This window comes from Rhinolophus ferrumequinum, chromosome 13, assembly GCF_004115265.2.
Source record: "Rhinolophus ferrumequinum isolate MPI-CBG mRhiFer1 chromosome 13, mRhiFer1_v1.p, whole genome shotgun sequence".
Taxonomy (NCBI): domain Eukaryota; kingdom Metazoa; phylum Chordata; class Mammalia; order Chiroptera; family Rhinolophidae; genus Rhinolophus; species Rhinolophus ferrumequinum.
In genome coordinates this window covers 27,220,951-27,235,558 of record NC_046296.1, presented here as the reverse complement: position 1 = coordinate 27,235,558, position 14,608 = coordinate 27,220,951, and the positions used below count along the sequence as shown (strand labels likewise).

The 14,608-nt window shown below is 38.9% G+C and overlaps 1 protein-coding gene across 4 annotated transcripts in view; it reads left to right on the top strand.

Annotated features, from left to right (window-relative positions):
- Window positions 1–8,105, top strand: part of COMMD1 (copper metabolism domain containing 1) — a 125,379-nt gene extending 117,274 nt beyond the window's left edge. For 2 of the 4 annotated variants that reach the window (XM_033124805.1, XM_033124804.1), the window contains exon 4: window positions 4,455–8,105. In XM_033124805.1, coding sequence (XP_032980696.1) covers window positions 4,455–4,562 — 108 coding nt within the window. In that variant the 3' untranslated portion in view covers window positions 4,563–8,105. The remainder of the gene's footprint in view (window positions 1–4,454) is intronic. The other 2 variants (XR_004424821.1, XM_033124803.1) reach the window with 2 other exon arrangements.
- Window positions 8,106–14,608: the final 6,503 nt, after the last annotated feature.

Genomic DNA, 14,608 nt, shown 5'->3' with positions numbered 1-14,608 from the left:
AGCTATCCATTGCTTTAGATATAGCACATAAGAACAGGTTACAGATAGAGATAAGGCCACGTTTCTGGTATCAAGACCTTTGATGCAAATTCTTAATAAAATCTCATCTTCCACAGTTGTTACTATTGTTGTTGTTCTTTTTCTTCTTTAATACAAAGTGCTACTATACAAGATTTTGGTATCAAATGATAAAAGAAAAAAACAAATACTGTTTCTGGTTCATCCTGTTATTTACACTTGGGGGGGCAGCCTTCTTACCAACTTAAGCATGATGAAAATCCTTGTTCTGCTCATCTTTGGAGTTGGATTGGGTGATTATATACTTTGGCAGTCTGAAGAGACTCATCTTTATGTTTATACTGAAGTAGTAATTAAGGCCAGACAGTAAAGTGAGAAATGAAGAAATAATACCCCCACAAAGAAAATATTGGACATGGCAGAGGAGGAGTTGGGAGTTAGGGAATAAATATCTTGACCTCTCTCTCCCCTTTCCTGAACCCAACTGTAAGCCAGAAAACAATGGTGTGACACAATCTTAGAGAACATCTTCACAAGGCGTGGAACAAGCCAGAGAAGGTTAGAAAATAGATATGAAAGGACAAGTGGAAAATAATCAGCACAGTTTTCAGGGAACCATAAAATTTTAATTTGGGGTTAATGGTTCCTTAGGAAGCAACTTGGAAGATCCTTTGCCACAGAGAAGCTATTTTGAGGTCTCCTAAAGGAGTCCGGGAACATTATCAATGATAATTCTGAGAAACCCACAGGAAGTATGGGAATGAGTAGTGAACACAGGTTTACTTATGAAGATGTTTTGAACTTCTCCACTGGGAAGTGTTCAAAGCTATTGGGTATCTTATTTATTATATAATCGCTCTTCAAGAAGCCATTGCCAATTTTGACCTTTGCTACATGTTTTTGTTTTCTCTCCTGTTGTTAAACACAGAAGAATGGCAGAGCTGTAGGTCAGAGGGTTAATGTAAGTTTATGAAAGGACAGCTCAAACAGAGGGGTAGGTATGGCTCAAGTTTTTGTTCAGCCAAGAGTACCTTTGTGTCAATAAATAAAACCAAAAGAAAAATTTAGGGAATAAGCCTTGTGAAATGTGGCCAGCTGTATATGACCTTCTTGAATCACTATCAATTAGTGGGATCTGATCTTAAGGCACCTTTTCCCACTCTTACTCTTCATTTCCCAACGTCAGCATTTTTTAAAGAAACCACAACATGTTAGAACTTGCCAAAGTTGTAACTCTCAATCTGTCCAATAAATTGGGGATAAAGCTTTGTGGAAATTTTGCATGGAAAATAATAATAATAATAATAATAATATAGAAAATAGGTTATGAGATTTCTTTTTTGTTTTATGTTGAATTTGTTCTAAATGGTTCCACTTAGGTATTTAATAAGTCATAGTCCTTTTTTATATTCTGTTTTTAGCTTTTTGTCCCGGTGGTATTGTTATGCCAAAGAATTGCTCAGGGTATGCTTATGGGCATAGATAAGGCAGTTATTTAAACGGACATCCTATAGAAAGAGGTTACTTAGTATATAGACGGAGAAAACCAAACACTTGCTTGATAACAGCCTTCAACTACTATATAAACTAATAATCAGTTATACTCTCTGTACCTGCTAGGAAATGAGTTTAAGCTAAAGCATTAAAGATTTAGGCTTGACAAGTTAAGAATTTCCTGAAGAATGTTAGAGTGGTTACCTGGGGAAGGGTCCTTAGCAACCGGTGAGATGTTCTTCTCTGGAAGTCATTAAAGCTAGCTTGGTTTTTTGTTGTTGGTTTGGAGAAGGTGGCCTCTCAAGGATCTCTTCTCAGGATTTTATGACTTTTTAGCTTTTGCTCTTGGAGGGAATATTTGAATCTTTTGCCAGTGCTTTCTTTTCTAATTTAAAATAGTTATTTAAATCCTTGAGCTTAAGACACTGCCGTACTCCCCATGATCACAAAGTACATACATACTCTTAGTGATGTGCTCGCTTACTCATCTGCTAACCACTTTCTGACTCTATCCTATGCTGTATCTACACTCTACTGAAAAGAAGCAGGTTCTGATTCTTGACTTAGATACTTAAATACAGGAATTTGGTCTTATCATCTCCCATTATTATGATCAGTTAGGCCCAGATCAGGGTGGATGACTTTGAAAAACAAAATGAGATGTTTCAGATTGTACTTTCTGTGCCTGGCTAAATAAGCATGACCTGCATTTCTAAAGATATTTTCAAGTGCATTAGATGCACTTTATAGGGTACTCCAACCAAATGTGAAATCTGAAAAAAAGCCCCATGTGTTAAGCCCCAGTGTAAAGACTCTTGAATTCCTGATAAAATATTGATCGCATAAATAGATGAAGCTAGGCATTGATACTACAGTTTCAGGTAGACAGTTTTTTCAAGAGTTAGATGTGGTTATACTCATATGTATCTTTCTAAGTTAGTGTGAGTTAAGTCTTTCTAAGTTAAGTTAGTGTGCATTGCTTCAAGGGGTGAGAGATGAAGGTTGGGAGTGGATAGAAAATATTTGTTTAACTTTTGATTCTCTTTATCTAGCCTGCGATTTCTCTTTAGTATTTGATTTCCCTTAAAAATAAACTGAGCTTCATTAATACTTACGAGGTCCAATCAAAGATAATGTGAATACTAAAACCTACAACAAACTAACGACCTCTACTCAGAAAAGATCCTGGGTATTTATTAATAAACTCTGCTCAAGAATTCTTATCTGTATGAGCATTGTGTTTGATAATCTCTTCCCATATAAGTGGAAAACCAGGTGATTATCTTTGTAACAGACTCTCTTTCACTGAGGTGAGTGGTGAATTACATCATCTTTTTCTCCCAATTTCCTGAATATGTATGTTAGACTCTGGTAATTACTAGTCTCTAGACCATTTTTTCAAAGGCTGAATGTTGAAAAATGCTTTAAAGTTAAGCTAAAGAGCTCGATAAGACTGATTGAAGGAAAAGAGGCTTTCAAATCTGAGACCTGTTCTTAATTTAGCCAACTGCACTGCCTAATTTGCCATAAATTTGCTCTTCTTTGTAAAAGGAGATAACCTCTCCTGTAGCTCAAACACAGGAAGCTTCCTTCTTGTTTTAAATTGGTTTTTGCTTTTGACTAAATGAAAACCTGGCAGTTTCTAAGCACACATGTAAGACTATACCCCTCATCTATCCAAATACATGTTCGAGGAGAAAGGTCCCTGTAGTCAGGGAAAGCTGCTTCCCTCCCTTTGGGAGACTCTCATCTGAGAGGCCCCTTCTTTCTCTCTGCACTTGTTTTTCCGGGGGGATGGTCGGTGCCATCAGGACAGACTCAGCACAGGAGCTTAGCAACAGCAAAGGTACCTTTTCAAAGTCACCTCCTGAAGGTTCTTCTAGCTGATGACAGAGTGACTCCTTCCCTCTGAAGAGGCTTGTGGTCGTCTTTTACCTGACACTTTGTGGATGGGAGGGGGAGATGCCGTAGTATTTATAGAGAGGAAAATAAAATTAAAAAAAAGCATTGATCTGGTGGCTCTGCCATCAACAAAGGGACAACAGGCATGTCGTTTAACATGCCTGGGCCCTCCGTTTCACTATCTAAAACACAAGGCAGTTGGATTATATGATTTCTAATAATTCAAACTGCTCTAAAAATGACATGATTGTGGTCCTTAAGGATCTTGAATATAGTCACTCTTGGATATATAATTTGCCCTTGTCTCTTAAGACAGTGTGCACCTAGGATTTGTTTAGCACACATGAAATTTCGGTCGCCGTTCTTGAAAAGCCTCCTTCTTTGCTCAATCAATCAATCTAAGAATGATTGTAGGGAATATGTTTGAGGGAAATCTTGGGAGACCTGGCTTGCAGCAAGTGGAAAGGCCCAAGAAATGTTTAAGGCTGTTTCAAGATCTGGTTATCTTTCAGTTATCTGGTTGTTGTTTCCTAAGTCACTTGGTCACAGCTTGTAACAATCTCTAATATAACCGGTAAATCCAAGTTAGCCCAATTCCCAGGCTGACACAGAGCCAATCCAAACCCTCCTTCCATTGTCATACTCCAGGGTGCTGTGGAGATAGTATGGACTTTGGAGTCAACCAGAGCTGGAAGTTCACAGTGTGACTCTGCCTTTTTCTGATTTTGTATTACAGGTTAACCTCCCTGTGCCCCAGGGCCGCCTTCTGTAAAACAGCAATACTTAAGTATTTACCTTAAAGATTATTATGGGATCAAAGGTGTTGACAGACGAGATCCTCGAATACCTCTTTAACATTTATGAAACACCTCATAGAAGAAGTTTAGGGTGTTGTGTTGGATTTGCTTTGCTAGGTAAACTATCATTTAGGTGTAGAGGCTTGAGTCAGGCCTGCTGGGTCTTTGGGGCTGGGTCACACCAGATCCAGAGCCTTGGCTATCTTGAGGGTCTCTTCTAAAACATCCTTTTATGTTTTCCAGGAATCTGAATTTCTGTGTTTGGAATTTGATGAGGCCCAGGTCAACCAAGTCCTGAAGAAGCTCTCGGAGGTAGAAGAAAGTATCGGCACACTGATGCAGCCGACCTAACTGAAGGTGGAGTTGTCGAAGCAAAGGTGTTCAGATCCCTCACCACTGACCTGTTTTTTCTTTTTTAAATATTATGAACCCATTAGTATTAAATCGTCAAATTCAAATCTTGCCTGCCTCTGCTTGCTGGGATTTATTTCTTCCTTTCACTCTTACAGTTGTTCTGCTGCAGAGGTTCTTATACTTCAGCAGGCAGAGGCACTTGTAAAAGCATTTTTTTAAAAGGAGGCTTCCAGGACCCTATCCCCAGAGACTTGGATTCAGTAGGACTGGGCCGGGGTTAACTTCAGAAACCCTTGCTGTGGTGGTTTGTTCCTGGGTGGGATTTTAGGAATTTATACATGATAAATTATGCAAGAATTAGAAAAGAAGGAAAAAAGCATTTTGCTTGTGCAAATAAATACAAAGCTGACCAAATGCCATGTATCTTGAGCTAGGGCCTGGAGGAGTCTGCCTAAATAACCTAGGAGAGATTTACTGATCCTACTTAGTCAATAAAACCAGAGATGCTTCTGGAACTGATTCAGGTATTTGGCTTAGTTCTGCCCACACGGGGGTGGGGTGGGGGTGGAGAATAGTGGTCTGATTTGATTTGAGCTACTGAGAAACATGCGCTTTTCTGGAACCTAGAACTAAACTGGCCTCATCATAAAGTGACTCTCTTTGCTTACCTCAGGTCAGGATTGTGGGAAGAGAAAAATGTCTACTGAAGTGATATGAGGTTTTTACTTCAGAAAATTTTACTTGAGTCGTCAAATAAAACCCTCTTCAAGAAAATTTCTTCCAAAAATCTAGTGTAAAAACTAGATCCTAGTAGAGAAGTTATATAAAACACCAAAATTATTCTTAGAGGAGGAAGTTGTCAACCAGTATATTGAGGCTATGGTCTTTGTTAAACAGGTTTTATTATCTGATATTGACAGTATTTAGAAACCTCATTTGCCTTTGGGATGTAATATGTTCAAAAAATTGTAGTTCTTTTAGTCTGTGGTTACATCATATGTCAGTTCTAATGAGTTTATTCCAGGGCAGGAATAAGTCCTCTTCTGTTAAGCATTTTCTCCTAAAATAGTTTGGAGACATTTTAGGAGCTCTTCCAACACCCAAGCTGGCTCCTCCCTGATTAAATCCCTCCTAGCAGTTAGCAAACAATGACCAGAAGGTTTTAAATGGAGTCCCAGTGGACCCTTCAGAAAACGTCTTGAAATAGTAGTACAGTAGTGTATTTTGGCCAGAGAACTATTAAAACTTGCATTCTGTTCCCAGGGCTACTGTCATATGATCCAAAGAATTTAGATAATGTCTCCTGCTGTAAAATGGAGGTAAAGAATATCTCATCAGATAATGAGATTCCAGATACATTGGAAGGAAGAACTGTAGCTACCACGTTAGGATTAACTCACATATCCAATGAAAGTTTGTGGAAGCCTAAAGGAACAGTCTGTGGGCCCTCAGGGAGAGGAAATCATTGTCATGGTTTGAAGTTCTGTTTAGGTTATTCTGTGAAAATAATCACCACAAAAGTGGACATGGGATTTTTTATTATATTCCCAAACTCGAGGTCGTTGGAAAAACTGTTAACGTACACTGAGTTTTTCATCATTACTATCATCATCATAAAAGAAACTGGTTGCTGAAGGTTAACATTAAGCACTTTTGAATGCAAGTGTTTTTGGACAGGATTTGTTGGTGTGTGTTTTGTATTTACTGGTGATTTTTTAAATTTCTGATTACCAAAGGAGTATATGTTGATTATATCTCTTAATGAAAATACACAACACACTAAGAACGGTTAAATGACCCATCAACCTAATACATAGAGATAACAGAAAGAAGACTAGAACTGGAAGAAGAGTTGACTTTCCCTGAATAAATTCCTGGAAGTGGAGTGCACTGTTTTTGACTTTCGTAAATGCTGCCAAATTGCCCTCCAGAAAGGTTATGTCAGTGTATATTCCCTCTAAGAAAGTATGAGAATAAATCACTCCCCTTCTTGCCTAATTGGATATTATCTGTTTTGTATTTACTGGGGACTAACTTTGTTTTGTAAATCTTTGCAAGGGACACTTACGTAAACCAGGACATCTCCCTGGGGAAAGGACCAGGGAAGAAGAAAACTGGCATAAGGGTTCCAGCAGACCCCACTAGGTTTCCTATCTCTGTAATCCTAGGTTAAAACCACTTTATTTTGGGGCAAAATAAAAGTAATCCACAGCCTGAATCGGGCCTTATAGAAATTGTACCTTCTTGAGCAATAAGCACTTGTCTATTTAGAAACAGCGCAGGCAAGCCAAAAGATGCTTTCGGAATAAAGTCAGAAAGAAAACGTCAGTAGTTTTGTGTTGATAAGGAGCAAAGGACTAGGCCTTTTCCTCAAGACTGGCTTTTCTTGGAAGCTCTGGTTCTTAGCAGCTTCATCAGCAAAGGCTTCATTTCTACCATTACAGCCTCCCCTTTCCTTTATATAACCTCTCTTCCCCCAGTCTTATTTTAATGATGATTCGAAAAGAATTACAGCATTTTAAAATGTAGTTTAACTTATTCTCCCCCAAGTGCAAGAAGGCAGTGAAAAGCAAAAGATGACAGGCACCTAGTATCTGAACTTTTAAATAGCTGACATTGTGTCAAGCTATTAGTTACTGGAATTCTTTTTTTAGACCTGAGTGAAAATTTGGAAAACAGAATATAAATAGAAATTAAAGAAAAATAAATGTTAAACAGAATGTTAGAAAATATTTTTTTCTGAAGTACACAATAAATATCAAGGCTAGTGAATGGACAAGGATATGGAAGGAAGTCTTCTAGAGTCAGCTCAGAAGTAATTGGATTATTTTCCTAAAAGAACAGGATGTTGGAAGGGATGGGCCTTTATGGGACAATTGCCACCTTATAATTCTTAGCTATCCAATTTTCCAACCAACGTTTTGAAATACTTTAAATGGTGATTTAGCCAGCAGAAGAGAAATCCCAAATAGAACATAATTAGTTTGAGCTTAGTTCTAGTTACAAAGTATATAGTTTTTTAACCTCAAAATTTGAGAAATAGCAATTTTTATCTAAATGCAGTCAATTCTCCTTTATCTGGGGTTGGCCATAATTGTTTCTCATAGCATCACAACTGTATGCAGCACTGAGCTAGGCTTTGTTACAAAGGAATCTGCCTGTGCCTGCTTCCTGTCAGATAATGGTGCCAACTCACATAACTTGCAAGTTCACAACATATATTATATTATCAGAGTAAAATACTAAACCTATACATGAGCAGCTAGCAAAATATGGCTATTTACATCACTTACTCACCAAGGACTATAATTAGATCTGCTCTTGGCTAGTTTTCTAGTTCCTGCTGGTGGTAGGGTTTCAAGTTCCGTTGATTCTCAGGATGCAGAGGTGGGGGGAAATGGAAACGGGAATAATATGGATTTGATAGCACAAGTAAAGCAAGAGATTAAACTATTTAGAAGAAATTTAGGCTGAAAGATGAAAGTAGTTAAAATCCTTAATGCTGTTGTTATACTGTTTTTATATTAAAGAAATAAAGTTGGCGGTTTTATGTGATTCATATTCTGGCTGTTTTTAAAACCATGGCAGAGATTTGGCACTGACCTCAGAATGACTGATTTGGAGGCTTTTGGTAGAAGCTATTTTATCATTTTGTCAAAGTGGGGAACTAGCTGGCCAGACAGGGCAGAGGACTTGTACCCTGCCATGGTCAGAAAGAATCCTCAGGGTACTGTCTTTCAGTTCTGTATTCTACTTGCCAGACCCTCCAGAAGAATAATATGTGCTTGTAAAAAAAAATCTCTGTCCTTGCTCGTGTTTAGATGATGACAATTCCTATAGTGACGACTTTGTATGCAGATGTGACCTTGCAAGGAGTGGGGTCCATTTGCACTTGTAACCTGCATCCACAGTAGACCTGTTTGCAGAGGCTGCTGATGCTCTCTGTAGAGCCTAATGCTGCTTCTGACGGCTTGGCCTCACTGTCCACTCAGCGCCGCCCATCTCTGGGTACCATGTGTGAGGTAAGTCTGCTGCCGCATGGAGCTTCCTGGCTGGCCACAGGACCCAGGTAGGCAGCACTTTATCATTATCCTAGCTGGACAGCCATGACCCAAGCTTGCTAAATACTGGCCATTGATTCATTGTTGACAATGTCTGTAGTAAACTCCATAGCCCCTGCTTCCTCACTAGTATGGTTTTCTCAGCATGGTCTCCCCACAGCACTATAGAACAGAGATCAGATTTTTTTTTTTTTACATTTTAATTATGAAAGTAATACATGCTCATTGAAAATTATTAATAATTATTTAATTTTTAAATCATTATAGAATTATATGGAGCAAAAATGAGTCTCCCTTGCCTTCTGCTTTTAAAACTCTCTTCAGAAGTAGTTGCTTTTAACAGTTTGGTGTGTTTCCTGCCTGACACTTTGTTACACAAAAATAAAGGGGTGTGTGTGTGTGTGTGTGTGTGTGTGTGTATTTATATGTATGTGTATATATATTTATATAGTTACATATAGTTACAGATAGTTACATGTTCAGGTATATCTTCAAAACATCATTTTAGTGGTTTTTAACTTTGGATGACACTTTTTGTCTTAAAGCATCCAGTAAAAGCTATGGATCCTCTTTCCCAGAAAAAACAAAACAAAACATATATTCACTGAATTTTTCATGAATTCCCAGAAGGCAATCCGTGACCACCTCTACACACTCCTTATGGAACCAGGGGCAACCTAGGAAATACCAACACTTTATAATGGATTTGGAGGGTATTATTGTTCATAGCAGAAACCTAATGAACCAGAATACTCAGAGTGCTCTTAGTTGAATTTTCTGGTCAGCAGAGTTTATCACAAAATCTTTTTTATCACAACATCTTGGATTAAAAACTTTATAGAAAGTCTAAGTTCACTTCCCTATGTGACAATCCAAGGATCCCTCAAACTCCAACCTCATCTCTTTGTGCCTGCTGAACTTTCACAACTGCCTTCGCAGCATTTTAGTACACCTCCATGTCTGCCCATCTATCTCCCCCAGGGCTGTGAACTTCTTAAGCAGTAGGGATTTTATCTCAGCATCTTTGTATCCTTTCTCCTCCCCCTGCCTGCAAAGGTCAGGGCTGTAAAAGAGATGAGCATCAGGTATGATGATTGTGTTGAGTATTAATTAAATCCATGGTTTCCATTTAGTGGGAAAAAAGAAAGCATTAGATCTATCTAGATTTAAATCACAGCTGTCCCCAGGGTCTGACTGTGTGACCTCAAGCATGTTTAACTTTCTCATCTCAAAATAGGGATGATAAATTTAATTCACAGGATTAGGTACTATGGAGTAAACAGGATTTAGCAGAGAGTCTAAAAGGCATCTGCTAGAGACCCCAAGGGCTCTTCAACCTAGATCAAAGCCTACCTCTTACTAGTTTTGCAACCTTGGGCAATTTATTTAACATCTTTGTGCCTCAGTTTCTTCAGTTGTAAAAAGAAAAATAAGGTGATAATATAGCAGTACATACCTCACCTAGGGATATTAGGGGAATAAAATGAGTTAACCTGTGGAAAGTAGTATATGCACAGAGTCAGCCATATAACAATTCTTGTCATTATCATCATTATTACTATTGTTAGGAACAGTCTCCTTAGAAAGCTGAAACCAGTAACCATGAAGCAGTTTGCAAGCAATACAAGTCAGTAGCCAAACTGAGTGCTACATTGAATGGTGCAAACTGGAAATGCTGTGAAAGTTTCAGCAAAGAGAAAGGGCAGAGCGGGCAGGAGTCATCAGGGAAGGTTTTAAGCCAAAGCTTTTTTTTTCTTTTCTTTCAGTATTTTTAAATAATTTATTTTCCAATTACAGTTGATATGCAATATTTTATTAGTTTGAGGTGCACAACATAATGATTAGACAATTATATACCTTACAAAGTCATCACACCCCAATAAATAAGTCTAGTACCCATCTGACACCATACGTAGTTATTACAGTATTTTAAGCCAAACCTTTTAAAATCAGATGAACTTGTGAAGGATAGAGGGGTATGTCTTTGGATCTGGACTGGAAAGGGAACACATTTCCAATAATGGGTGGGGTCACACCTCTTCATGGAAGGGGCCTCTCTTTTCTCTTTGCATGTTTACAAACCCAGATCATATCCGGCTCATCATCTGGGGCTCAGGTCCTTGGTGATGAGTTGTTATAAATGGAGAGCTGAGAAAAGTTATGTTCCCATGGAAGACAAACAAAGCTAAACATAGCTGGAGGAAGAGAACCTATGACTGCTGACAGACGTGGAACTGCGCAACCGAACAAACCCCAAGGCTCCCTCCCTCCCTGGGGAGTTGAGGCCAGAAGCAGTTCCTGTAGCATCCCTGACAGAGCTGTGGGCTTGATTGGGAAGGAAGATATGGTTTACTGTTCTTTCAAAGATAGCCTATCTACCTCCTGGAGAGAAGACTCTCCAGGAGCTAGAGTATGGAAAGGAAAGGGACAGTGAGGAGAATATTTAAAACGAACTTTTGTCTTGTTAGCCCATGACATTCATGTTCACATCCTCCAAACAGTTTGCAGAAAGGAATAAGGACTCTTAAGGAAAACAAAAAATCCCCTCCTATTGTTTTCCTCAAAGCAGAGTTCAGGTGTGGAAGACTTAAAGGGAATGAAGGTTGTTACTCTATGTACAACTAAACTTTGCCCAAAGGGTTTCTGTTTGCTATCAACCAATATCAGCCAGAGAATGGCACAAAAAGGCAGGCGGGCCATGAAACATTCAGTCTTCCCTGAAGCCCGAGTCTGACCTGGACTAGCTGGCCAGGGTGGGAGCTAGAAGTAAGGTGCCAAATCCTCTGGGCACAGAGGGACCACGTGGCTTTGGGTCTCATAGACCAAGGAGATGCCTTTCCTCAGATCCCCTCTGAGCTCAAAGATAGCAACTCCCTTCACGAGTTACTGTATGATCCATTAAACCATAAGTTGTAGCCATTTGTTGAATAGAATACCACCATTTCAAATATGGCTTGTAGAAAATTGAGAGAATAATCTTTTTCCCCCATTGTCAGGAAGTAAGTAAATTCATTGACAAATAATAAGTAAATAATAACTAGGCCGATCATTTGGGTCCAGGAGCATCTAGTGGGAGACTAACTTAACAAACCCACACCCATTTCCTTTGGTGAGACAGGTAGAAAAGCTGATCCTTCTCTTCATCAATGTGTATGCTTGTGATTTTAATTAATGGAGAATGCAAAAGTTTAACAAACAGTTCCCTTCCCTCTCCCTATACAGTTATTAAAAAGCTAAGGGAGTTTGATTCTAAAGGTCCCTAAAGAGCTGGAGAAATCTCACTAGGGACCTGACCCTGAGAGAATCAGCGTGCAGCCCCTGTGGGCAAGCAGCCCGGGCACCATTGCTGAAAGGGCAAGACCCAGCAAGTCCCTGTTGCCTTGCATTAGCCCCCAGGAGACGAGTGGTTGCTGAGTAACCACGGTGGAGCCCTTCTTTGTAGATCAAACGGCACACCTAGTTTTGCACCTGGAAGGTTAGCCAATTAACTGTATGCATGGTTTGCTGAGGAGCTGGTTTGGGGAGACAAGTAGTGATTAAATTCTTGTACTTCCATTCTTTTATCTTCTCCTTGTTTTGGAGGACTGAGGATTGCTGATGAGGTTCCATTTTGCATCTTTATATTGCCAGGTGCTAAATCACCCAGGTAGTCGGAATTAAACACGTGCTTCCAGTTAAGCCAAAGTTTTTTGAGATTTAAAATTTTTCAAATATCAAAAGCATCACCATAGTCATAGGAAATTACCATATTGTTTTATGTATTTCTGTAACATACATGCAATCACACTATATGTATTGTCCTGCAAATTGCTTTCTCCGTTAACAATATGTCTTGAGACATTTCCAAATTAGTACGGCAGAGACCAACAACCCACCAAGTTGGTACAGAGAATACTTCAAAGTGGAAAGAAACATCTGAGCTATAGAAGATACTGAAAGAAATCTCATCTGAACTTCCTTTATCTGATCATAAAACGCTTTACTAGAGTCAGTGGCTCGCACTCTCCCCGCTCACTCCCTCATGTCTCAGTCAAGGAGGCACTGATCTTAGGCACTGGGTCATTCCAAAAACATTGTGGAAACAAGACTCACCGGAACCTTCCATCCCATGAATCCCCAAACTCCTCTCTCCCTTATTAAGCTGGTATATAAACCTTTACCTCTAGCTATTCCAGGAGCTTTCTAGGGTACTATAGGGAGTACTATAGGACGGTCCTGTGTGCATATTATTTTTTTCTCCTGTTAATCTGTCTATTGTCAGTACCTCCTCCCCCCAGTCGGACCTAAATTGGTAAAGAAGTTTTTCCTTCCAATAGTTTATAGAAAAAAAAGTACTTCATTTCAACTGTTGCATGGTATTCCATGGACACATAATTTTGGTGTTTGTTTGTTTTAATTCCTATCAGTGGATTCTTAGGTTGTTTCCAATTGTTCCCTGTTGCTGACAATGCTGCAGTGAACATCCTTACACATGCCTCCAGGTAAAAATGTACAAATACATATTAGGAAACAGGAATTGCTCTATCATGGGTGACATGCTTTTTAGATTCTAGTCTCTGGCAGATAGACTGGAGTGCAATAAATGTTTAACAACCAGTCTTCCAAAATTGGGCAGGGGCTGATCTGTTGCATTTGCCCGTGTTCTTTGTGTGAGTTCTCCCACCGTAGCTTATTTCAAACTACTAATGTGACCTTGAACTTGGAGTTGAGAAGAGATACACACAATTGTCTCTTGCAAGCTGAGATGAACTAGCTCCAGCACTGTTCTTCGAATCCCTTTAACTCAGGATGCAAATAGATATTGGAAAATAGCCCTCTAAGATAGCCCAACCAACTAAAACTTTCACAAGCAGTGTATAAAAGGATCTATATAAAAGTATCTTGATACTATCAAACTTTTTGCCAATATAATGAGTCAAAAATGGTATCTCCTTTTGTCCTGCATTTTTCCAATCATCACTGAGGTTGCACATGTTTTTGTTTTTATTTCCTCTTCTGTGAAATGGTCCGTAGCCTTTTTCTGTTTTTCTTTTGAGTTATTTGTCTTTTTTCTTACTGATCTTTAGAAGCCCTTGATGTAGTCTGGAAACATTGTCCATCAAGGAATTTTCAATGAGAATGACATTAGAGGACTATCCCCAAATTTTACTGAGCACCTGCTATATGAACATACCCATTAAGGACTGGGTCTAAAAGAGAAAAGTATACCTGTGTACATCAAACTATGTGTACTTATTTACATTGTGGTAGGGTCAGTTGAACACACACATGCATACCAGTAACACTAATAAAAAGTATTGTGGAAAAATAAATAAGTTGTATTTTGGCTTAGTCAGCCTATTTGTCTTTTTTTCCCCACAAGCATCTTATCGATCTTCACTTCTGTTGGGGTCGCTTAGGGCACTGGACCTTTTTTTTTTTTTTTTTTTTTTTAAGGGAATACATACACCAGCACTTCCTGTTCTCACTGAAGTCACTTGTGAGTCTTTCTTTGAGGCCTTATACCTCATCTACTTTTCACTTTTGGCCCTAATCTTTAGGAAGAGTGCTTTTCTCTCTGAAAACGACTGGCTGCTACCAGCTTGCTGTCCTCTGGGATGAATTAGGAATTCACTGTTTTTCTCTGGGGTGGACTGTTCCCAGAATCCCTCAAATGCAGATGGCCTGTTCCTACAAAGGCAGGGCTGTGTAGGAAGAAACATAATAGAGATATCTTAGATGGGAGTGGTTATCTGCAAAATGCAATTCTGACTGCTTTTAATTTGCTGCTCAGATTTCATATTTGAACCAGACTGATTCTCTGGGTGGTGGACATACAATGTGATAATAGATGATGTATTACAGAATTGTACACTTGAAACCTATGTAATTTTACTAATCATTGTCACCCCAATAAATTTTAATTGAAAAAAAAAAAAAGATGCTGAAACAGCACCAGGTAATACAGATGTTTGGGAGGGTAACTATTGAATCCTCCAGTTC